The following is a 23,099-nucleotide window of genomic DNA, read 5'->3' as shown; positions in this document are numbered from 1 at the left end:
TGACTAGATATTACAATCAGGAATTTAAGAGGCATTTCCGGCTTTCACGGGAAACTTTTGAAGGCCTGTATTCACAGTTTAAAATGTCGTCTTTTTTCCCAAGTGCTGGACGAGGACGGCCGCAAATCCCCGCAGACAAGACGTGCCTTATTGCGCTGGCCTACCTTGGTTCGCAGACGTCAATGTTTTCTATTGCAGACAAGTTTTATGTGACTGACTCATCGGTGAACGCATGCGTGCAGAGAGTCGTGCAGTTTCTACATTCCATCAGCGGAGAAGTCATACGCTGGCCCACAGGTGCGGAGATCGCCCGCATTAAGGCTGGCTTTTTAGCCAAAAGTTCTGGAAAAGGGCCACGCAACACAGTGGGATGCATTGATGGCTCCCACATAGAAATTTTGAGGCCAGATGAGTCGACACACTCCTACTATAACAGGAAGAAATGGCCCTCGATAATTCTTCAGGGCATTTGTGATCATGAAAACAAATTTCTTGACGTGTGTATCGGATTTCCGGGATCTGTGCATGACGCCCGTGTTTTGAGAGAGGGCCCATTTTATGGGAATGCTGCAGCGCTGTGCAGCGATGGATACCTATTGGGGGATAGTGCGTATCCGCTAATGCCTTGGCTGCTCACTCCATATCGCGATAATGAGGCCACGTTTCCGTCGTGGAAAAAAAGGTTCAATAGGAGGCTCAGCCAACAGCGAGTTACCATTGAAAACTCGTTTGGCCTCCTGAAACAGCGTTTCAGAAGGCTGTACCTTGCAGATTCAAAGACAGTAATGCAGGCATGCTTCGTAGTTATGGCAACATGTGTTTTGCACAACCTGTGCAATGAGGACAGAGATGCTCTGCAAGAAGCATCTGTGCCACAGCAGGAAGACGTGGGCAATGAAGATGTGCTGCACGATGTCGACCGCACTTTGGTAGACACCGCCGAAGCCAAGAGATATGCCATTGCGATGCAGCAGTGCTAAGATGTGTGCTAAAGTGAACAATAAATGTTCTTCCGTTTCCCTACCAAATGGTGTGTTCATTGTCATCTTGATGGTTGCAAAAGTGTTGAGTATTTTGGTGAACAAATCGCCTATGAATATGCTATATTAGTTGGTCGATAACGAATGTTCACACTGAAGTTTTGCAGAAGTTAAGGTGAGGGATATTACTGCTACCACATTCCTGGCTAGTTGCTTGACACATTACTATTATTCAGTCATGAGTGGAGTTGATTTGGCCCGGTAACAAGCGGACTTTAGCAATCTGCATGTCCTTTTGTTAGTGCTTTGGAATGAGTGCGAAGGAATCTGACAAGAATACCACCATGGCAAGAATGAACCTGAGCTCTTTGAAAAAAGTTTATTTCATGCCGGTAATTTCTACAGGAGGTGTCTCCTGACAGTACTATACTTGCTGCGGTTTGTTGCCCTGAACTTGCTTCTCAAACAAATCAATAAGGCGGTCCAGCCGCATCATTTTTTCATTGTGGCGCTTCTGCCGGCCGTCCTCCATCCTTTCCAAAGTGCGGCTTAGGTTCTGTGCAGCCGACACACTACGTCGCTTCCTTTGTGGCTGTGCTGGCCTTTCAACCGCAGCTGGCAGCGAAAGCGGCGGTTCCTCGGTGTCCTCGGTTGGGTCACCGGTGGTGTTGCTAGAAGTACATATTCACAAATGCTCAATAATGAACGCTTTATCACTCACTAACCAGCACTTACTCCGAATTTCCTGGTTGCGACAAAAGTGGTGCCCTTCCAGGCACCAGAACAACTGGAGGGCTTATGTGATGCTCCTTCTTGAGGAGGCCTGATAGCTCCCTGCATGTCACAGTAAGTCAGAGCAGCGCTAAGAGCAAAATAGGACAAAAATATAATAGCTGTAACTTACTCTTCAAAGTCGCAAATCACACGGTTATGACCCGACGAATTGTTTTTTTTTTCTTTGCATTTTTGTAGGCCCGTTCAAGGGATTTCCATTTATTTTCTTTCTTTGGAGGAGAAATTCTAGAGGCCCGTGTACTGTGCGATGTCAGTGCACGTTAAAGAACCCCAGGTGGTCGAAATTTCCGGAGCCCTCCACTACGGCGTCTCTCATAGCCTCAGTCGCTTTGGGACGTTAAACCCCATAAACCAACCAAACCAAACCAAACCATTTATTTTCCGCCTGTGTCAGCGTCAGGCTCCCACCAAACTCCGCGTTGATAAGGTCAGTGATCCTCCGCCACATCAACTTTTTGGTTCTGAGTATGAAGCAAATAATTAAATTTAAGGCGCTGATCTACAATACATGGATGGTATGCAAGGTAAACAAAAACTCACCGAAATCCCCATTTCTTGCCTACAAGGTCTATGAACTCGGAATATTTACTGATAAAAAATTTTGTTTTCCGGGTGCTCCAAAGCTCGTAATCGATTTCTTGATGGCCTCCCGTTTGCCGCTCAGAATCTGGATGGTCGGCCGAAGCAGATAGGGGGTCTTCAAAGGCAGGGGGGCTGGCAGGCGGTGCCTGGCAGGGGGGTGTTCCGGCAGCCTCTTGGGAGAATACCAGCGTGTAACGCTCCCCGTCTGCAGAAGAAAAATGAAATTCGTTCACAGCACATTTTGACAGCAGAGCTTTTCAGACTACAGCTGCCTTGACGAGCGCCAACATTTATGCGCGCCCAGAATCACCGAGACTGCTTTGCGTTTGTGTGTAAGTAAAAATGTATTTCCTAAATAAAGCACAAAAAGCGGCTGCTGTCGCTAAAAAAACTGATAACATCGAAACAGGCGACTAATGCCGCTCAAAGATGCACTTGTGTAATGAAAATTATGTCTGCACAGCGCGCACACGCACCACACACACGTGCGCACTATAACCGCACATGACCGACCTTAAAACACAAGGGACCACGTTTCGTAGTGCAATACGAAACATTAAATTGAGCACCGAAGAGAAAATATACATATAAATAGCGCTCAAAACTGCGCGCGTACTGTTTATTATTATTTTTTTTTTTGTCTTTTCAAGCGGTGACACCGTGCTCAAGGCAGTCGCGCCTCGGTACTCACCTGCTGTCTGATAAACGTAGCCGCTGCCGTCCCGCAGGAATGATCCGTCAGGATTTAAGACAATCGTAGCGTCTTTTTCACTGCCGTCGGTACCACGAATGACCATCGTCGTCTGCTCGGAATTTGGCATGCAAGAGCCCATCGCTGCACTTTCGCTGCACTTCCTCGCCAAGCAGTTCAGAAAATTTGTGAACTCGCGCTGAACTAGACCTGCACCTTTGCAAAAGAAATATCGAGGTGCAGGGGGCGCGGGCTGCACTGAAAAAACGAGTACAGAGGTGCTGCACTCTCTGAACTAGTTCAGAAAGTGCAGCCAAATCGAGTAAACCTTTTGTCTTCGGTGTCCGATCTCGGCTTCGTCGAGTAGTGAGGCTGCGGTGGGCGTAATCCGACGTTACTTCTCTGGCCAGCGGTAAAAACTTTGTCTGGCCGCGTCGTCGTCGTCAGCGGCGTTGTCGTCGTAGTTGAGGCAAGGTGTTGCGTTTTTGTCGATGGAGGATGTTCGTTCTTGCGCTCAGAAGCAACCTCACCTCCAGAGGCTGCTTTATTCAGTTTAACCTTCGTAGGCTGGGGGAGTGTCCACGCACAGCGTGACCTCGGCTAGGAGATACAAAGCGCGGGGATGATGGCGACTGTTACGTGATAGGCGGCTATGCGATGAGCATTCTTCCTGCGCAAAACTTCCTCGATTTCGGCTGATCACTGGCCGGTTCGGGTTGTGGGGAGTCGTAAGAGAACCCTCGAATGCCCATTCTTCTGTATGGGTAGTGCCGGAGAATGTGACCGGCTTCGCAACAGTGGAAGCACAGTGGGTGAAGCTGGACGGGAGTTTTCCATTCGTCGCATTTCCTCGGCCGTGTACGACGGTCGTAGGACGGGCGGGTTGGAGCCAGAGGGCGGAGGTCCATCGCAGCTGGCTGAGGGCGTAGGGGCTTGGGTCCCGTCGTCGAGGTGCAGGACGGCGCACTGCTGCGATGTAAGTCATAGATGGGGGCTGCAGAGACTGCGTGGCTGTCGGCGTCACACCCAAGACCTGTTGAACCTCGTCCCGGGTGACGTCAGTGAGCGATGTAAGCTGCGGCGGCGTTCCCATAGGCAGCAATCGTTGGAGCTCCTCTGGCACAATTTGACGTATAACCTACCGCAGGTTATCGTTGGTAGCGGTGTCCAGGCAGCTTGCTGATAAAACGCGCTGCTCGCGGTCATACTGGCGGGCTCTAGCATCCTGTTTTTTCTATGGTGGATGCCTCTTCAATGAATTCCGCGACGGTTTTCGGAGGGTTCCGTACGAGGCCGGCAAAGAGTTGCTCTTTAAGTCCTCGCAGAAGCAGCTTTACCTTTTCTTCTTCCTTCATGCTCGCGTCGGCACGCCGGAAAAGACGGTTCATCTCCTCCATGTACTGAGCAGTGGTCTCGTTTGGATGTTGTAGGGGACACTGTAGCAGCTGCTGGGCTCTCTCCCTTCTCGCGACATATGTGAAAGTATTAGGAAACTGCTCCTTGAAGGTTTCCCAGCTCGAAAGGCTAGCTTCCTCATTCTGAAACCAGATTCTTTCCGGTAACTCCAAGGCGAAGAAGACGCACCTAAATTTCATGGCATCGTCCCAGTTGTTAAAGAGAGCTACACGGTCGAACTGTTCCAGCTATTCTTCGGGGTAGGCGCCAGGCGAAGCGTCGAAGGTTCGTGGCACTCGAGGCTGCTGCAGTACGATTAGAGTTGAGGTCTGGGACAAGCTCATGGCGGACGTTGCTGTTTAATTTCGCTTCCGGGTAGGCTCTCGCAGTGTGCCCATCTCAGGTGCGTCCCCTAGCAGACGACGGCTTGTGCGGTGGAGTGGACTCTGGTCCTCCGGTGAAGGACTCAGAGGGCTGGCGTCACGACTTGCAGGTGGTGTCCGGTATATGGAACGCTACCGAGCACCTACACCAGGTATCACGTTGTAGTGAGGGCAGTCCAGCGGTCAGGTAGACAGCAACAAGACTTGCAAACGAAGGTCTTTATTTGGGCTGACTTGCGCCCGCAAAAGAACGGAATCACTCGGCGGCGGCGTAAGCAACAAACGAGCTCGTAAGTCGTATAACTACGAATGCCCGCCGCTCGCGGCATCGCTCAATTTAAATCCGGCAAGGGAACTTCGAGATAACAGGTCAAGATCATCCACAGTAATCCGGAAAAACGTTGATTCAGCTCTTCATGGCTGTGAAGTTAGTCCGGTGGCCTCTCGGGTCACGAACAAAAGTGATAACACCTCTTTCCTGCGGTCTTGAGCGCGAACGAACGGACACTACAATGATACGTGGCAATATTTCCATTAATCCATATCTGTTGAAGATTCTTTACAATAAAATGGAGGTCATAACAATAAGGTTTCACACATTCTGGTGATTTCTGTTGCTGCAGTGCTGAAGTTCTTAATTTATCCACACCATTTGGGTAATTCTATGTATCTGAAAGTGATGTTAGTATATCCAGGCACTTTTCACTTGTAGAAAAGAATACGCAAGTCCTGTGGTCCTCCTATGTACAGGGTTTGGTCACAGGATATGTCTGATTGGTACAGTCGAGCACTTCAGCGCTTTTGAAGCTGCTGCGGACGCCAAGACCGAGCATGAGCTGCATTCACATCATGCTACTGAACGTTTGCGCTGTGGGGGTGCCGTAAATGCACGACTGCGTTGTTGAAAAGCAGACCATGACGACTGGTAACTTTGGCAAGCCCTGTACTCCGGCGTCACCTGAAATGCAAACGCGCTCCCAGTACTCTCGGCGTCAACTTAACTGCTAACAGCAGAGCGCGTGGCCAAAGGTATATTGTAAACCGTCCACCTGTCATCATAAGACATAGGCACGCTCTTCCGGTTTGCGACAGTTTTTCTCCTAATTTTCTTGACGTTCGTTTTCTCGCTTTCCACCTGGAGCGCCGCATTCATATTTTGCACTGATCTAAAATTCCGCAGCACGGCTTCGCTTGCGGCAGCGGCTGTGGCGCGCGTGGGAGAAGCGAGCGTTCTTAGCTACCTGGCCTGCAGGGCTTTCATCTTGTTTCTATCATTGTCCTATTATCAGCGTATGGCTGCGATGCAAGGAGTGAAAACTCCGGTCCGGATGCAGTCTACATCCAATGCGGCAGTTTCTGAGTCATTTGTTTCCGCAATGATCACAACTTTATCGTGGTGTGCAGTACTCTCATCTTGCTTTCATCTTTGTACTATCATCAGCGTCAGGCTGCAATGCAAGCAGTGAAAAGTCTGTTCAGGTTGCAGTCTATATCGAGCGCGGTCGTTGCTGAATCGTTTGTTTCTGCAGTGAGCAGAACTTTATAGTGGTCTGCAATGCTTTCATCTTGCTTCTATCATTGTCCTATTATCAGCGTCTGGCTGCGATGCAAGGAATGACAAGTCCGAACTTGTTGCGGTCTGTATCGAACGCGGCCGTTGCTGAATGATTTCTTTCTGCAGTGCGCAGGACTTTATCTCCGCACCTCAGTACTACCACTAGAAATGTGGTGCTGCAGTGGCAAAGCGAGAAGAAGTAGGTAAAACAAAGAGGATCAGAACAATCGTAAACCAGAAGAGTGTGCCTGTCCCTTGCGAGGACAGGCATACGGCGTATAGCAGACCTTTGTACACACGCTCCGCTCTTCGCATTTTATTTGAGGCGGTAGTACATTTACTTTCGATATACTGAAATGGAAATTAAAGTTGACTATAATTACGTGGGATCGATGTCACGCGATGCATGTTGTTCACGAAAACAGTCATGATGCATGACAGAACATGTCTTCATTATTTGGCTTTTGAAGACATTTAAACAACTGAGAAGTATAGATTGGGCAGTAGCGTGTTACAGAGCTTTCGCGACAGGAGTCCTAACAAAAATAGCAAAAAAAATCAGCAATACAGAATTTCTACTTAATTGCGCTATGTAGTACAGAAATGAGAAATATAGTGTGACTCTCCTAATTAAAACGGCTACTTCACGCCATGTCAGTTAGTGTAATGGACGTAAAACATTTCGCAACGAAATGACAGTTCCAAGAAGGGAGGGTGAGGCTTGACTAAACAGAACGAAATATGTGGGGCTAATAAGTTGCAACGCTACGCACATCCTGTATGGAGGCAGAAAAGAGCAGTGCAGCTTTCTAATTGTCCAGCGCGTACCGCGTCACATGGATTATTTGCATGGAAAGCGGGGACGAGCGTAAACAGAATCCCAGTAGAAGACCACCTCCAAGACGCATAATTCACAAAACACTGAGCAAGATAAGCGATAAGCCAACACAAGAGAGATTATGAACCGTGCTTTCCTTGCGTAATTCCCGTTCTTGCTTTGGAGGTCATCTTCAGCATAGACGTGGATGAAATGCACGTATACACGCATCCAAGAACGCATTGGCAGACCCCTGCGCTGAAAGGGACCATTAAACGGTTAGCTTCAACGTTTTTTAAGAGCGTTAGCTCTTACTCTTCATGTTTCTTGATTTCTTGGGGTCTGCTACCACCTCCTTTCGGCGTGAAATTTTGCAAGTCCGAGGAATTCGAGATGGCAGCCCCCATAGTAAATCAACATAGCAACTCAATTGGTGATTGATTGGTGAAGCCATTAGTATATCGAATTTCTGATTGGTTGCGCCACTGATTTTGTGACGTCACAATTAACTAATCCCATGACTATATCTAAACGCTTTAATCTCAGTAATTAATTAGACATCATAAAACGAATAAGAAATTTGGAATCCTCTGTATGAGTACAACAGGCTAGATACCAAAATTAACTAATGAAGCTAATATTTATTTATGGTTACGCTTATGTTGGATTGTTTATAACTAACTAACCGATAACGTCATAGTATAACTAATTTATATTCTTAACGGGCATGATGAGTAGGACATGTTAGACACCAATATTGTCTAATTAGGTTAATATTTACTTATGATAAGCCTTAACATGGCGGCCACCTCGTCAGCACTTGGCAGCTCAAAATTTCATACCTCCTGGCGACCGCGCACCTACCACCTTGAAGTAAGGAGAAATGGCCCCCCAAAGGGTGGAAAAAAATTTTCGGGTCAAATTCGACAAAAATATCCGACCTCGGAACGGTAGGCGCCCGCTCGCCGTGAGGTATGGAAAAGTAGCCCAATCACGTGGCAATGCATCGCATGGACGATAGATGGCGCTACCGAACAGCTAACGCTCATTAATTCAACGTCTCCCAGACGGTAGTGGCAATCTTTGCTTTTCTCAAATCTAATTGTGAACTCTAAATTTGTAAGCTCTGAAACATACTCAGACTACGCAATGATCGCGCTTTCAAAGGGAGAAGGTCACGCAGCTAATTATAGGCGCCACATAAATCTGCAGGTAACCTGATGTCAGAGATAGGCCGCTATATATCGTAAAGCATGCTGCGTGAGAACAAATTTGCCATCCCGTCAGCTTATGCGATTAGTGAAATGTTACAAATAATACATAAAGTTGGCTTGCAGCTGCAAATGATCATTTTGTTTTCCCTTTCAGTGACTCTTGATGAGGTTCGAGTTACGGAATTCATGGTTGATACAGTTGCATCGCCAGCTTTCGAAGCCTTCGACTTCGATGTGTTCAAGAACAGAACACCAATAGCCGGTTATCTGCCCCGATGGTACCGTATTTTCAAACCAAAAATAACAATTGCTGAATACGTTTGGGAAAACTTCACTGAGTGCATGTATAGGACCGTAAAACAAATCATGAAGGACGCTATAAAGGATCATTATTCTCAAATGTTTATGAACATATCAACTTCTGCCATTCTCATCAGCAAGAAACCGCCCCAAAACTGACAGCGGAAACCAACGCATCAAGACAGGCACCCAGAACAATATCGACGCTATTAAAACATTTCTTCCAAAATGGCTACCATCATTTAAATTTTAATTGTGAGCTACTCACCTTTACCCCTGCTAACGATTCCTTAATGATCGCTACAACTCTATACGTTTAAGTCCTCTTTTAAAGTTAGTGTTTAAAGAATTTAGAAAGATGTAGCCTAGGCCAGAGTGTTTTTTCCCAATTTTTGTGCACTGAGCATAATCGTCGTATAATGTACGCAACTTTAAGAGGTAAAGATGAGTGGCAGAAATCGACTTCGTATGCGTCTGTGTGCAATCTGCACCATACAAGGGATTATAATGGGTACTACTAATGAAAGTGGACTTCAACGCAGAGTAAAAATTTGTTTACAAAATCCCGAGGTTGAAGGTACGAGCCACTGTCTAAGTTTCTCTTCCCACTCGCGTCTCCCATTCATCCGCAAAGAAGAAACGACCATAATGTATCCTATGCCGGGTAACGTGCGCTTGTAGTGCGGCTGCATGCGCTCTTCAGGTTTAAATGGCCTAAATGTGACGATATTTCAAAGCTCGTATTTTCTTCACAGCAGCACAGACGAGAACCGGCTTTTGGAAACTATTATAGGCGATATATATTGGTATAGCCAATAGCACGCTACAACCAAGAAATAAATAAAAGCTCCCAAGTAACCCTCTAATTTATTATAAAAGTTTTTGCTGAGTAGCTACTTAGTTAAAGTTTCTTAGCCGTTTTGTCATCCGTACCACTGGCCACAATGCTATGTTGACAAAAGCGCCTTTTTAACTAAAAGATATCAGTGTAAGCCTTCTAAATCGTAAACTACGCCTGCACAACGCAGTGCAGATACAGAGCCTTTTCAGTACGCAGACCTCTATCACTTATTTCGTTTTGTTCGCCGTTCGTGCCGCCTCGCAGGACGGCGACCAAGTGATCAGCGTAAACTACAAGCGAACCGCTTCAAGCAAGTCAAGCTTCAAGGCTGAACTCCATGTATGCAAAAACTCACGCGATCGACAACGCGACGGCGGCAAGCGACGAGCGACGAAGTCGCGCGAAGCGAAATGCCCATGTCGCTTGTCGTGTCGCTCGGTTCTGCACTCACAGAAAATTTCTCTCGTCGTCCGGCAGTTGCTTACGCGATTAGCCAATAGCAGCTAATCCGGCAGCGTCGTACGTCACTGCCTGCAATATCGCTCGCTTTCTCGAACACGCCGCATTTTGTGTTGACTAGTTTTTTCGAGAGCTCGTAGGTACTACACTTGCACTACCATGGCACACGCCGAAGCCTAAGGCTTCAATGAGAGGCTCATCGACGCCGTGAAGTGGGGGCGGGTTCTTTGGGACCTGCAGCAAAAAAAAAAAATTATAAGGCGCGCTTCGTTTCAGAACGGGAAAAAAGCAGGGAGAAAACCGCCAAAACCAAAACTCCCCAGCCAAGTATTAAAAGTTTACGTAAGCGTTCCGTTAAACAGTCTGTATTCAATGACAAAGCTGTAAATACGTTTTATTTGACATTTTTCTGCCCAGACTTTTAATCCTTGCAAATAACGTGACACTTGTTATAGGCGCAAACAGTTTTGCGGTGTATTATGCCAGCAACTCTGATCGCTGTCTCCATTTCGCGTTCGCGTTGTGGCAACGCATGAAGTTTGGCCGGTGGGCGACAGAGCGAACGCCAGCCGTCGTCGCCGCGCCGCCTCGTCGCGTCGCTTACTTTTTTGCGTACATGGAGCTCAGTCTTTACCCGCTGCTGAATTTCCAAAGGCGACGTGAAGGATGGGCTCGGTTACAGGCTGGAAACGCCTAGGAAAAGAAATTTGCCCCTCTCGGCTCTCCCCCGCTATGCACGAAGGTTATATTACTCTTGACTGGCAGCGGCAGGAGTTTGGGCGCTATGTTGCATCATAAACTAGACATCTTACAAGGTGCCGAGAACACTACCGTCACGCCGTGCCGTTGTGCCACTTTCTTCAGGTTATGCGACACACCGTGAAGATAGGGCACCTCTTCAACTTTCCTCCCATTCAGTCTAGCACTTCCGGAGCCCCGTGCGTTCTCGTTTTTAATCTTCTGCAGCATCGACTCACCAACTGTAGTCAGCACATCATCCGGATAACCCGCATCGCTAAGGCGACGGACTTGCTGATGCTTAGCGACAATGCCATTCGGTTCCTAGACTTATTGCTAACCTTTAACGAAGCCCACATCTGCTGGAGCTACTCACCCAGAACTCAGAAAGCGCTTTTGCCTTATGTTTCATCGCACTCCAAGCTAATTAAAAGAGCCATAGCTAACCTTTGCCTAGGGAATACCTTGCAGAAGAGCGGCCCACATGCAGTGAATGAGAGCTTTCATAAGCAAGTCCGTCGCCTTAGCGATGCGGGTTATCCGGATGATGTGCTGACTACAGTTGGTGAGTCGATGCTGCAGAAGATTAAAAACGAGAACGCACGGGGCTCCGGAAGTGCTAGACCGAATGGGAGGAAAGTTGAAGTGGTGCCCTATCTTCACGGTGTGTTGCATAACCTGAAGAAAGTGGCACAACGGCACGGCGTGACGGTAGTGTTCTCGGCACCTTGTAAGATGTCTGGTTTATGTGCACGAATTGCGAAGGCCAGTGAGGGGAAGAAGCCTAAGAGCTGCTCTGTTAAGCATGCTAGCAAGTTCGTTGCTTGTTCGACTCGGGTCGTTTACAAGATACCCCTGTCATGTGGTAGAGTGTACACGGGCCAAACTGGCAGATGTGTGAATGACCGGGCACGCGAACATAATAATTCTCTGAAAAATTCGTCAGATCAAAATACTCTCCCACGTCACTGCAGGAGTTGTAAAGAATGTGTTCCAGGTTTTAACAACATTTTTGTTATCGGAAAAGGGAAAAACAGGGAGGAGAGGGAAATCCTCGAGGCCTTTCATATTCGGCTGCAAGGCAGTGGCACATGCATCAGTGCACCGTCCTTGCATCTCATTAGCAAGGAAGTTAATTTCCTAAGCAGAAGTGTGCGCGTGCAAGATTGATAGACATATTATCTGTATTTTGTTGTTGGCCAGTGTTGGAGCGTGTATCCACTCCTCGGCGATCCGCCACTTATGTATCTGTTTGTTTTGCTTGGTGTGTCTGATACGCATGCGTCTTCTGGTGACCTAGGTTGACCGTTTCTCGAGTAAACTTCAGTTGTTAGTCCAGCGTTCTCCTGTGTTCTTCTTCTCCTCGTGTCTTGTTCTTTCGCTGGTGAAGTCATGTACGTTGTAGGTGTCTTCCAGTATTTTCCCATGACAGGGTTCTACTCCGTGATTGCGCAATGCTTGCATTATTGCTGATGTTTTCACTGAGTCAAATTCTTTCTCGTATATATAGGGATTGGTTATATAGCGCATACTTCTCTATAACCTAATTCATAGGCGCCGAGGTTTCAATATGCCGTTGTGGAGGGGGTTAGGGGAGGGGGGGGCGGGTTGCTGGGGACCAATTAGCAACCTCTCTCATTTTCTTTATCCCTCCCCCTACTCTGGGCATGCTCCTTGGAAAAAGATATTTATTTATTTTACTCTCAGCATGCAGAGTACATTACAGTGCAGAACGGCAATTCACAGCAATATAGAAGATGAAAAAAAAGTAAGCGGGTCATGTATTGACCCTTGTGGAGCCCAGAAACAAGCAGCACTGTAGAGGATTCATCGTTGTTAATGCTGACAAATTCAACTCGAGAAGAAGGAAATCCATGGATCCAGTTAAAAAACTGTAACCTGGATGTTCAGCACACTTGGAGTTCATGTAAAAGCAGTGAGTTATTAAATTTTTCGAATGCTTTAGCAAAGTAAAGAAATATGCAGTCAGATGAAAAAGTGGAGTCGAAATTTAAATGCAAATACGAAGAAACGTGAAGAAACGTTGTTGAATGTCACAAGAGAAAAACTTTCCGCAGCTGTGCTCTGTTAGAGTGAAGACATTGTTATTCTCCAGAAAAATGATTTCATCATCTCGTTTCTGAAATGCCTCGAAAAAATTTAGACATTTTGCGGAGCACTTAACAAAGTTTATCATTTCTGGTATCATGTCCAGGATAACGGGGCATATTTCCATTTTCTAAGACACGTCCTCGAGCACAAGGTGCAGTATGTGCGCAAGGCAGTGTACATACAGTGCTCGCGGCTCCTCCTCCTGTAATAGTGCTTGCAGCCCACCGTACTGTCATCTCATGTGTGCTGCGCCATCATTGCTTTGCCCACGGCAACTGCAAACGCTCAGATTAAAACGATAGGTGACGTCCTTAAGAACAGCAAAAAGATTGGTCGCTGTGGTGTCAGCATTGTTATAAAATCTACCGCACAGCTCATAAGTTTCGAAGTTCTTGTGAAAAATATGAAAGCATATTGACGCTTGCTCCCTGGCAGATATGTCCGCTGTTTCGTCTATTATCACGGCATAGTGCCCTGCTTCACAAACCACATTTCTGAGCGACCGGAGGACATCATGAGCCATGGTGTCCAACATTTCGTGTCAAATATCATAGCACAGCATTACAGCATTACTTTGTTCGAGAAAGCCATGATTGCAGTTCTTGAATGTCATTGGAGCGATATTCCAGAAGCTGTCTTAGATTACTTTCTGCATCATCATGACCTCGCAGTGCCAGTCCCTGGCACGCTAAATACTGCAATGAAGATAATGTCGTCATCAGTGCTTTCCTTCAGTCTTTCATTTCCTTTTGCTTTGAAATTACACATGCAGATCATAAACAGATCACAAATCATAAACAGAAAAGTTTACCTCCCTATTTCTATTATCTCATAGTGAACATCTTATTTTGTACTTATTTCTGTCGCTTAGAACTATTTAGTAGCGCTGTGTTCTCGATGTCTGATTTTGATTTCATTTATTGTTCTTCTTGCCTGTTATACTGTGTTATGTTCAATTTGGTTTAACTGGTAAAAAAACCTTAGATGTTTCACCTCTTTTGCGTTCGAAATTGCAGTGCTTTATCATGTCTGAATTCTGTATGCCCTGCTGCCTTGTAATGGGCCCCGGGCCTAGACAACCTACTATGAGGTAGCTTTTTGCCCAGGGGCCTTTTTCTCTTTTAGAGAAATAAAGAATATGTGTATGTATGTATGTATGTAGATGCTACGTTCACCCCCGCTTTGATAGCTGCATTTCCGCTCATGTCCGCACGCAGCAGATTCGAGGCCTCATGTCTCTGAAATGTCATAGGAGCTTTCTTCCGGTCGGAAAAACCATTCGCCACAAACGTCAATTGAGAGTCTTTATCTCTTGCAGCATTTGGCCGAAAGATTGTTTATAGGACAAGCAGCGCGACAAGTCTCACAGAATACCTCTGCACTGACGCGTTATAAACAAGCCAGTCGTACGCATTCTTACACGTTGTTGGTAACGTCGCCCCTGTGGTGATTTAGCAGTAGGGCAGCAGTGTGTGGAGGCAATGGTTACAGTGTCAGATGTCGAGCCTGGGCTGCTAAGGTAAACCTCGGTATGGTGAGAGGAGCTCGTTGAAGGTCCCACACAGGGTGAACTGGGTGACCTTTCGTCACTCTCTTTGAGAGGTGTGTCCTTCTGTCCATTCTTCACTGTTTTCAAGGCTTCCTTAAAGTGCAATTGCGGGAAGCTAAGGCGACCAAGGAATTGAGCGCCCAAAGCGAGAGAAAAAAAAACACCGATCGCTTATTTGCGCCAAGTGCCGCAGTCTGTGCAGACAGGGGACGAATAGTTCGCTCCCAGCGACAGCGTTGGCATACATTTCAGTGAGCAGAGCAGAAGCGATAGAATTCATCCACGGAATATGCAGCAGTTGTTTGTCAATTCGTAATGATTCCGACAGGCCCAGCTTTCCAGGACATGCGCTACTTGCGCCACCTACCGGCTAGTGGCGGTGACAGGGTGCATAACTGAATGGGAAGGGGTCGAAAAAAAAGCAGAGAACGCGAGAAAAAGCACGTCGAGAAAATGCTTTTGGAATATGTGTAAAAATTGTTTGGGTTTAAGCATGGCATGAACCTAGGGATACGAGAGAACACTGTGTTAAGCATGGTTATGCAGGGTTTGATGCTTTGAACGAAGGGGAACACTCAAGCTTCGCCTTTAAGGTAGCCGCGATAGCCCGTGTAACACCACCTTCTCAATCGCCATTTCTTATATTTTTTTGTTAGATAAAGTTTTGAGGAAAAGAAGGTGCAGTATACTCTTTTGTGGACACCACGGAATGGTGGACAGCTACACTTAATCACCACAAGGCCGCTTTTTCCTAATTTTTTCTTTAAGTTAGGTTTTGGGGAAAAGAAAGCAGGGGCAGTATACTTATGGGTGAACTCCACGGAAAGGTGGACACCTACGCGTAATCAGATCAAGCTCCCACCACCTTTTTGAAGGTCAGCGGCCGGACAGGTTGACCTTGCCTGATAAATGGCGTAGTGCAGCTGTCAATATAAAGTTAGGCGAAGAATGTGTCGAAGTTTCAGTTGTGTGATATTATTACACTATATCACGAGTTAATAATCTTATTTATTAACGATGCACCACTCGTTGGTGCGCACGCTCCGGACACCCTTACAGGGAGTACAGCTGTGTCGGTCTCAGAGGAGATGCCCTCTACTTGCGTGACAACCAGCCGGAACCGAGCTACCTGCAGTGGCAGAAGGGAGTGGACGTTTGGTGTCCTGCTTTTGCCGGTTCAAGACAGAGAAAGGGCCGGAGTCAGATTAAACAAGCAAAACAAAACTTTATGCGCCAACTGACGATACAGAGGAATTCACACTAATACACAAGGTTCTCAAAAGCAATGCAAGGCATGCAACTAAAGAGTCTCTATTGCCAATAGACGTTTAACAACAGTTAACAATGCACGAAAGCGTCAGAACAAATAAACAATAAATTATTCACCTGGCACTGTCGCAGACCGACCTCTGGAGCGTCACCTTGTGGCCCTCCCGTAGACCTGCGCCGCTCCCTCACAGATTTATGGGCTTGCCGAGCAGCGGTTCGACCCCTGATGCCTAGCGGTATAGGTCGTTGGTTCGGACGCGCCAGCGGCACGTGGTTTTTTCTTCTGCTTTTATTACCCTCCCAATAATACAAACCGGAAAAAAGACATCCTCTGTGCTCCCTGGCTTCGGTGACTGTTGTCTTCCGTCATTTATGCCATCATGAGCACCCCTTTCCAATCTATTGCCTTCTGAATGAGCACAAAGGTTAAGTATGCACGCGAAACCACATTTATTTCTCGGAACTGAGCCAACTTCAAGCTTCGCGGTAGCAAGGCATGTCGAGTAGGGCCACTGCACTGTCGCCGGCGTCTACTGCACGCTACTTACCAGCCTGTGACGCCATCAAGAACAGGGTTTGCCGTAAAAATCTCTTGTTCAGCGCCGGTTGTGCCCATAGGAAATTTTACCTTGTAGAATAGCCACATGATAGATCGCCGTGCAGAGCCGCCACGTTCAGCGGTCTCTGCTCAGACAGCGGTTTGTTTGGTGCTGAGGGTATATGCTGCGCAAGATCGACCTCCTATCTGGCTGCCTTTACACAATGCATGCGTGTGTCTCTCGGATTTATGATGTGCGTACAGAGTGATAATAGGTATCACGTGTTCCCTGGGTGTGAACTGGTTAACTAAGATTAGAAGCCTGTCAGTACAGTTGTGCTTCCACGCAATAAAGAAAAGAAAGTACCTTTGTGGCATAGAGGTAGTGAGCTTGCTTCATGTCACCGGGTGCCCAAGTTTAATCCCCACTGCCAAAAATATCGAATCTATTTTATCGCGCAAAAAAATTAATTTTGTTAGCACCTTTGAAATTTTGATGTGACGTTATAGTCCACAAACCACCATGTGAGCTCTCACGCCAGCACCAATCATGATTCTCTTCTAGGGTTGTGGCCTCACAGTCCTTTTCTACCAATGCGATTACCGTCCTACAGGCACTACGGTTCGGGTCGAACGAGAAGTGTAAAGCTGTCACATTAATACAGTCGCGCTACGTACGGGAGCGCATGTAACAGCTTCATCGTATTTACTTAGTAGTCTGAAGTTCACAAGATTACGCTGTGTCGAAGGTCTCAGGTACGACGATTAATCACTTGTCCGGCAAAAAGAAAGTGTAGTAAGAAATCGAGCTCATTGAGCTCTGTTTAATTATGTACAACCTGCGTCAAACTGACATCCGGAATTTCTGAATCTTGATTAACCTACGCACTCCTGGTATATGAGACGCTATTATTTAGTCCCAAAGTATGTTACGGTGACGTCGCAGAATAGGCCCTGAGAAAAGTTAAATAAGGGAAATGTAGTGCAGAGCACCAGGAACGGTCCCCTTCATCAGGTGGGGGCGATAGACACACAGGTACGCCATTGTACTGAAATACAATGACGTATGCACTTGTTTCACTGCCACAGCGCTGGCTCAGTAATTATGGCGCTCGGCTGCTGACCCAAAATACGCCGGCTCAATCCCTGCAGCTGCAGTGTAACTGTGTGTGTACTGTGCGATGTCAGTGCACGTTGAAGAACCCCAGGTGGTCGAAATTCCCGGAGCCATTCACTACTTCATCCCTCATAGCCTGAGTCGCTTTGGGACGTTAACTCCCGTAAACCAAACCAAACATTTATTACTATTTTTGGGGGTAACCGTTCAGTTCTCTCTTCTCTCTCTGCTTGAATTTGCACTTTTTTTACTGTAGAACTGGAAAGCTGCTTAATAAAACTTTGGAATTTCCTGAACAGCGTCTCTAAGTCTAGGATATACCGCACTGTGGAATGAAAAATTAGTAAGAATGACTGGACAGACCCATGCTCAATTACGAATGCTAGAGAAAAATATTTTCAAGGAGAGCTGTGAAACTTGCCATGTACGAGAAGGCAAAATTATGGAGAGGGATGATAGAAAGGAGGGGTCTACATGGGATAGCGCTTGCGGCTGCATAGAAAAAACAAGGTGGCGTAGAAAAATAATGCTAGACAGAGCAAAAAGGATCACAAAACGATTTACGTATTAATAAGACAGTCACATAAACAATACTTAAAGAAACTCATTAAAGGATTGTGCGAGTGGCTTCTGTCCATTCAGGCAACAAATCATGGCCCTGAGCGAAGGCGACTGTTCTCACTGTTGGCAAGTCACACGCGTTTATTGCTGCTGATACGCCTGCGACATCGCGCTCCTCTGCATACCCTGGGCTTCAAAGACTCCGCCACGTATTGCATATCTCAGTTCAAAGTCGAAGCCTCCCTAATAGAGAGATGACAGAGATACTTGTCGTGAATTGTAACTCCGTTGCCGCAGATGTCGCCAAAGTGTTGGAGACAATCGTCTGGCACCGAATCCACGTATTCGTCGGAAACCCACAAGGTGCATTCTGGAAAAGAGATGAAGCCACTGTGGAGTGAGCGCTCTGTAGTCTGGCTCACTGACCATTTCTCTATTTAGCAATGAAGATATATAAAGGAATTAGCGAATTTCGTGGTGAGGGTGCAGAGCGCTGAGTTACAGGCACGGTGTAAGATTATATTAAGGTGGTGACACCGCACCCCGTGGCGGAGAAGGCGCACAGATTTTGTTCGCGCTCGACTGTACGCTCCTACCGCAATAGAGTGGGGGAGGTGAGGAGAAGCGGCCAACAGAATTACTGTAAAGGTACGTAGCGCTGAACGGTTCCTTTCCCTTCGTCGCTCGACCTCTATTGCCTAAACGCGATCTGATGGTTGGAGAAGCAAACTGATATTCATCGTTGAACCCTAGACCGTTACTAACAGTCCATTCGGACACCTACTGCTTTTGTGCTTTGCGGCATTTCTTTTTTAAAGTGTACATCTCCAAAGAACAATAAGCCGCCGCGGTGGCTCAGTGTTTATGGCGCTCGGCTGCTGGCCCGAAAGACGCGGTTTCGATCCCTGCCGCGGTGGTCGAATTTTGATGGAGGCAATATTCTAGAGGCCCGTGTACTGTGCGATGTCAGTGAAAGAGAGAGAGAGAGAGAGAGAGACTCTTTAATGAAAAACAGAGAATTTAGCCGGCGTTTGAATATCGCTGGCATGCTACTCTGCGTAGGGAGGGGAATTTGGGAGATAAAGACTGAAGGAGAGCAGCGTGGAAGAGGTGAAAGAAAAAAAAAACAAAGATAAAATGCGGCCATGAAATGGGTACTGAGGATGGAATGGCGAGTAATGATGTAACCTATGGAATGATAGAGTGCATAGTCCGACAAATGGGCTGACGCAGTTCGCTGCATGAAGAATGCATGAAGGTAACGTGCAAGTGAATTTAGAGCTTATCGAAATGTCCAATGTCTTTTAAATATGTAAAAAGAAAGGTCATTGCAAGTCTCTGTTGCCTGAAGCAGGCTAAGGGACCTAAAACATTGTCCATTGTTAGGGGCACTGGGCAGAGCTTCTGCATGCAATGTTCATAGTACGCACGCTCGTTACCATACGCAGGGCACTCAAGCAGGATATGTTCCACAGTTTCTATCGAGGCACAGTTGTCACAATGCGGACAGTTCAGTTGTCCAAAACGGTATCGCAAGCCGTTTGTATATGCAGCATTCAGACGAAGTCGGTGATAAAGTGTTTCCAGTTGTCGAGGAATTCTGGGTGAGAGTGTTGATATAAGATGTGGGTCGATTGAGTGAAGAAATTGGTACTGATGTGTCGGCAAACTTCAAAGCCGACACGTTTCTTCGTAAGCAAAACTTTTAGCCATTTGGGACGCATCAGATTTCGTGAAAAAACTACGAATGTATCTCTGATGTTGATGGCCCTTACGGGCCGCTTCATCTGCTTTTTCATTAGCCGGAATGCCACAGTGAGCAGGTACCCACTGAAATGTTATGCAGTGGCTTGCGGCAATAGCTAAATGATGTATATACCCGATGTCCAGGGAAACTGGCTGGTGATTCGTTTTCTTCAGCAGGTTGGCCAGGATCTGCAGAGATGCTTATGAATCAGTGAAGATAACCCAACGGCGGGCGGTTCGGCGCAGGATGTAAGAAACAGCTTCCTTAATGCCGTGAAGCTCAGCTGTTGTAGAGGAAGTCCTCCGCTGCAGCCGGTAAGAAAGGGCATGGCCTGTTGAGGGCACATAAAGGCCACAAGAAGAGGTCTCTTTAGTAGTTGAACCATCGGTGAAGATATGGGTGTGCTGCGTATATTCTTCGATTAAGAAGGAGAGAGTAGCTTGCAGAAGCGCTGCCTGTGGCATGCGGCTCTTTGCATTCACACCTGGAACCGACATCTTCACCTTTAGAGGAGAGAGTGTCTATGGAGGAAAGGCCAGAGGTAGTAGTTTCTGTGGCTGATTAATAGTAGGAAGGGGCAGGAGCTGCACTGCCTGGCCAAAGCTAGAGTTGCTGTGAGTTAGGTGGACACGGTGTAGGAAGTGCTTCTTCCCTTGCAGGACATGGCGAAGATGGGTACGCATAGTTTCCTGGGCGGCAATCACCTCTAGTGGGAGACATCCTGCCTCCGCTACTGTTCCTGATGCAGAGGAACCCTTTGGGAGGCCAAGACATATTTGCAGGCAGTTGTTCCGTGCGGCATTGAGAGTCTTATTGCTTGATGTAGATAATCTTTGAAGCACTGGTAGACAGTAGCGCAAGGTTCCTTCAACGTAGGCTTTTTCAAGCAGAAGCATTGATCGGCACTTGCTACCCCACCTTGTTCCCGCCATGAACCTGAACACTTGCGATGCTGCAGTAATTCTCTCGCGGAGGATTACGGAGGATCAGCTTGCAGTATTCTTCTGAGACTTCTTTTATAGACTTTTGTTCGTGAAGGGAGAGTGCGGCGAAGGGGTGGAGTTGTTGAAGTGGCGTGCGCATACCTCTAACTATCCGCCAAATATTGGTTACTGGTTTGCGCACATCCAGCGTAGAACAGAAGTCACGCCACTTTTGCCGACTGAGTTTATCCATGCAGCGTCGAATGTGACGTTGTGCCCGTCGGCATGCACGTAGGTCATCGAGGCTTTTTGTGCGCAGAGCTTTCCTTTCAGCTCGCCTGCGTATACCGCAAAGCGTTTGGACTGTGTCATCATTTGAAGGTAGGTTATCATTTTTAGCGGTAATTTGTGCACTCGCTCTCAGGCAATACGCCATTGTCGATGCAAATTCCTCATTGCGAGTTGCCGCAGTGTTCCTCTGCTTACAGCGTCCTTGTATGCGTCCCAGTCTGTAGATTTTATATGGAATTTCTTTGGGTTCCTCTGCGCATGGAAAGCCGATATGAGGATTGGGTAATGGTCGCTTCCGCGTGTCTCCAAATCAGTGCACCAGCCAAAGTTGTGGGCGAATGAACTTGTGACAAATGTCACGTCGATGCTGCTGGTAGTCGCCGGGCCTCGGAGGTAGGTGCGATGTCAGTGCATGCTAAGTAACCACAGGCGGTCGAAATTTCCGGAGCCCTGCACTACGGCGTCCCTCATAGACTGAGTCGCTTTGGGACGTTAAACTCCAATAAATCGTAAACAAAATAAAACTAGGCTTTCTGATCAATAACACAGAATTTTATTCCAAGTGTTCCCTTTGTCAAAAAGAAAACTTTCGTGATTTGCGGCGTACACAGTTGATGGTGTCATAAATCCCCCGCATGGCGAGTATTTTGTTTGTAACTCACTCAGGTAGGTCCTGGTGAAGCAGACGCATTACTAAGCAGTGCCATTAAATGCAATAGTAATAGATGCCTAGAATAAAACTAATTGGGGGGGTCAGAATCAAGGGGATTGAGCGTGCACATGCTCTAACCACTGCACCAGGCCCGCCTCTTCCATGCAACAGTGGCGGCTTTTCCTCATAATTTGCATGCTGAGGGGAGCACTATAGTGGCAAACGGCTTGCAGCGCGGCGGGCGCTCTATAGCGGTGTGCCATTCGGTGCCGCTTCAGACTCTGTTTGGGGCGTTTTGTGCTACCGGAGGGCATCTCAATGCGGGACCATTAGGTTCTCTGCTAGAAAGTGCGGTGGGTACCATGCGCGAATAAGTTCTGCTAAAATTAGGCTTTTGCGTTGCTGTTTGGTGCCTCCCTCGGTGATCATTGCACAGTCTACCGTGCTGGTGCGTTCCGAGCCCATATGCCGTCGTCGCGGTCTATGCGCCTGGTGGCTGTGATGTGTTGGTTGTTGTTGTGACGTACCTACGCAGCCCAGCTGGGTCAAAAAGGCGACTCGCCGCGATTATGGGCAATGCGTACTTTCTAGCCAACCGCAGTTCGGCCTAAACGACTTGCGTTCATCAAATGTAGCTCTTTCGGTGCTTCCTCACCTGGGCCTGTTTGGTTTGATTTCAAGAGGTTTAAAATCCCAAAGCGACTAAGGCTATGAGGACATCGTCGGGGAGGGCTGCTGATACTTTCGACCACCTGGGTTTTTTTACCGTGCACTGATATCTAACGGTACACGGCCCTGTAGCATTTCGATGCAGGCAAAATGAACACTTTTCTTTCGGGTCACCAACCGATTGCCATAACCATTGAGCTGCTGTGGCGGCGTTACCTGGACCTTTGGCGCACAGTAATTTCCAGAGCAGATTTGGTTATCGCAACCGAGAGACCATGCCTATCAACTATTTAGAAGTTCGACATTGAGTGGATGCAAAATTCTGAGAAATTTAATCAGTCATTGTCCGAGGCGGCGGATGCAGTGAATGTCAGAACTGCTGCCTCGGTTTGGACTCCTAACTCCCCGAAAATTGCCCATCAACCTGCGACTAATTGTGTTTGTGCATAAGCTTGTGAATACACGAAATTACATATGCCAGCAGTGCTTTTTGTTGCTGTAAATTTGTTTGTTGCACAGAATCGCTATTCGGGCAGCAGTGCATTAATAAAGGACAATTGTGCAGTTTTCCGTCTCTAAGCTATATGAGGTATGTAACGAAAGCCGAGCTTAGTGCTCCCTGTGAATTCAGACCACCTGAGATTCTTTAATGTGCGCTGACATCCCACATCACACGGACGCCTTTTTGCTCTGCCCATTGATCTATCCCAGGTCCAAAAGTATTGAGGTAGTGATGTCTGGAAACAATTTCTGCTACTAACGGCAGCCTCCATTCTCCATAGTCTATGTGCATCAGCATCAATCCTGACTTTCCGAAGAATCTTCTATGTAGGCCCACCAAATGCGGCAAGGCACAGTAGCGCAGCAAATTTCGATCGGCGATCTCATGGCCTCGAGCAATTTGCACCCGTTGTGCATTTT

The 23,099-nt window shown here is 47.1% G+C and overlaps 1 protein-coding gene and 1 long non-coding RNA gene across 2 annotated transcripts in view; both read right to left on the bottom strand.

Moving 5' to 3' along the window:
• Positions 1-1,339: 1,339 nt before the first annotated feature.
• Positions 1,340-1,891, bottom strand: LOC149325326 (uncharacterized). Its single transcript, XR_016286502.1, has 2 exons — positions 1,716-1,891; positions 1,340-1,651 (listed from the first exon to the last, which is right to left on the bottom strand). It is a non-coding gene; the product is annotated as an uncharacterized LOC149325326 (long non-coding RNA).
• A 420-nt stretch (positions 1,892-2,311) lies between these two features.
• Positions 2,312-23,099, bottom strand: part of LOC149325325 (uncharacterized) — a 55,424-nt gene continuing 34,636 nt past the window's right edge. Inside the window, exon 2 of the mRNA XM_089564233.1 lies at positions 2,312-2,562. Coding sequence (XP_089420359.1) covers positions 2,312-2,562 — 251 coding nt within the window. The remainder of the gene's footprint in view (positions 2,563-23,099) is intronic.

This window comes from Amblyomma mixtum, chromosome 10 (genome assembly GCF_055824585.1).
Source record: "Amblyomma mixtum isolate Tamu chromosome 10, ASM5582458v1, whole genome shotgun sequence".
Classification (NCBI taxonomy): domain Eukaryota; kingdom Metazoa; phylum Arthropoda; class Arachnida; order Ixodida; family Ixodidae; genus Amblyomma; species Amblyomma mixtum.
This window is presented reverse-complemented; position numbering and strand designations above follow the sequence as displayed.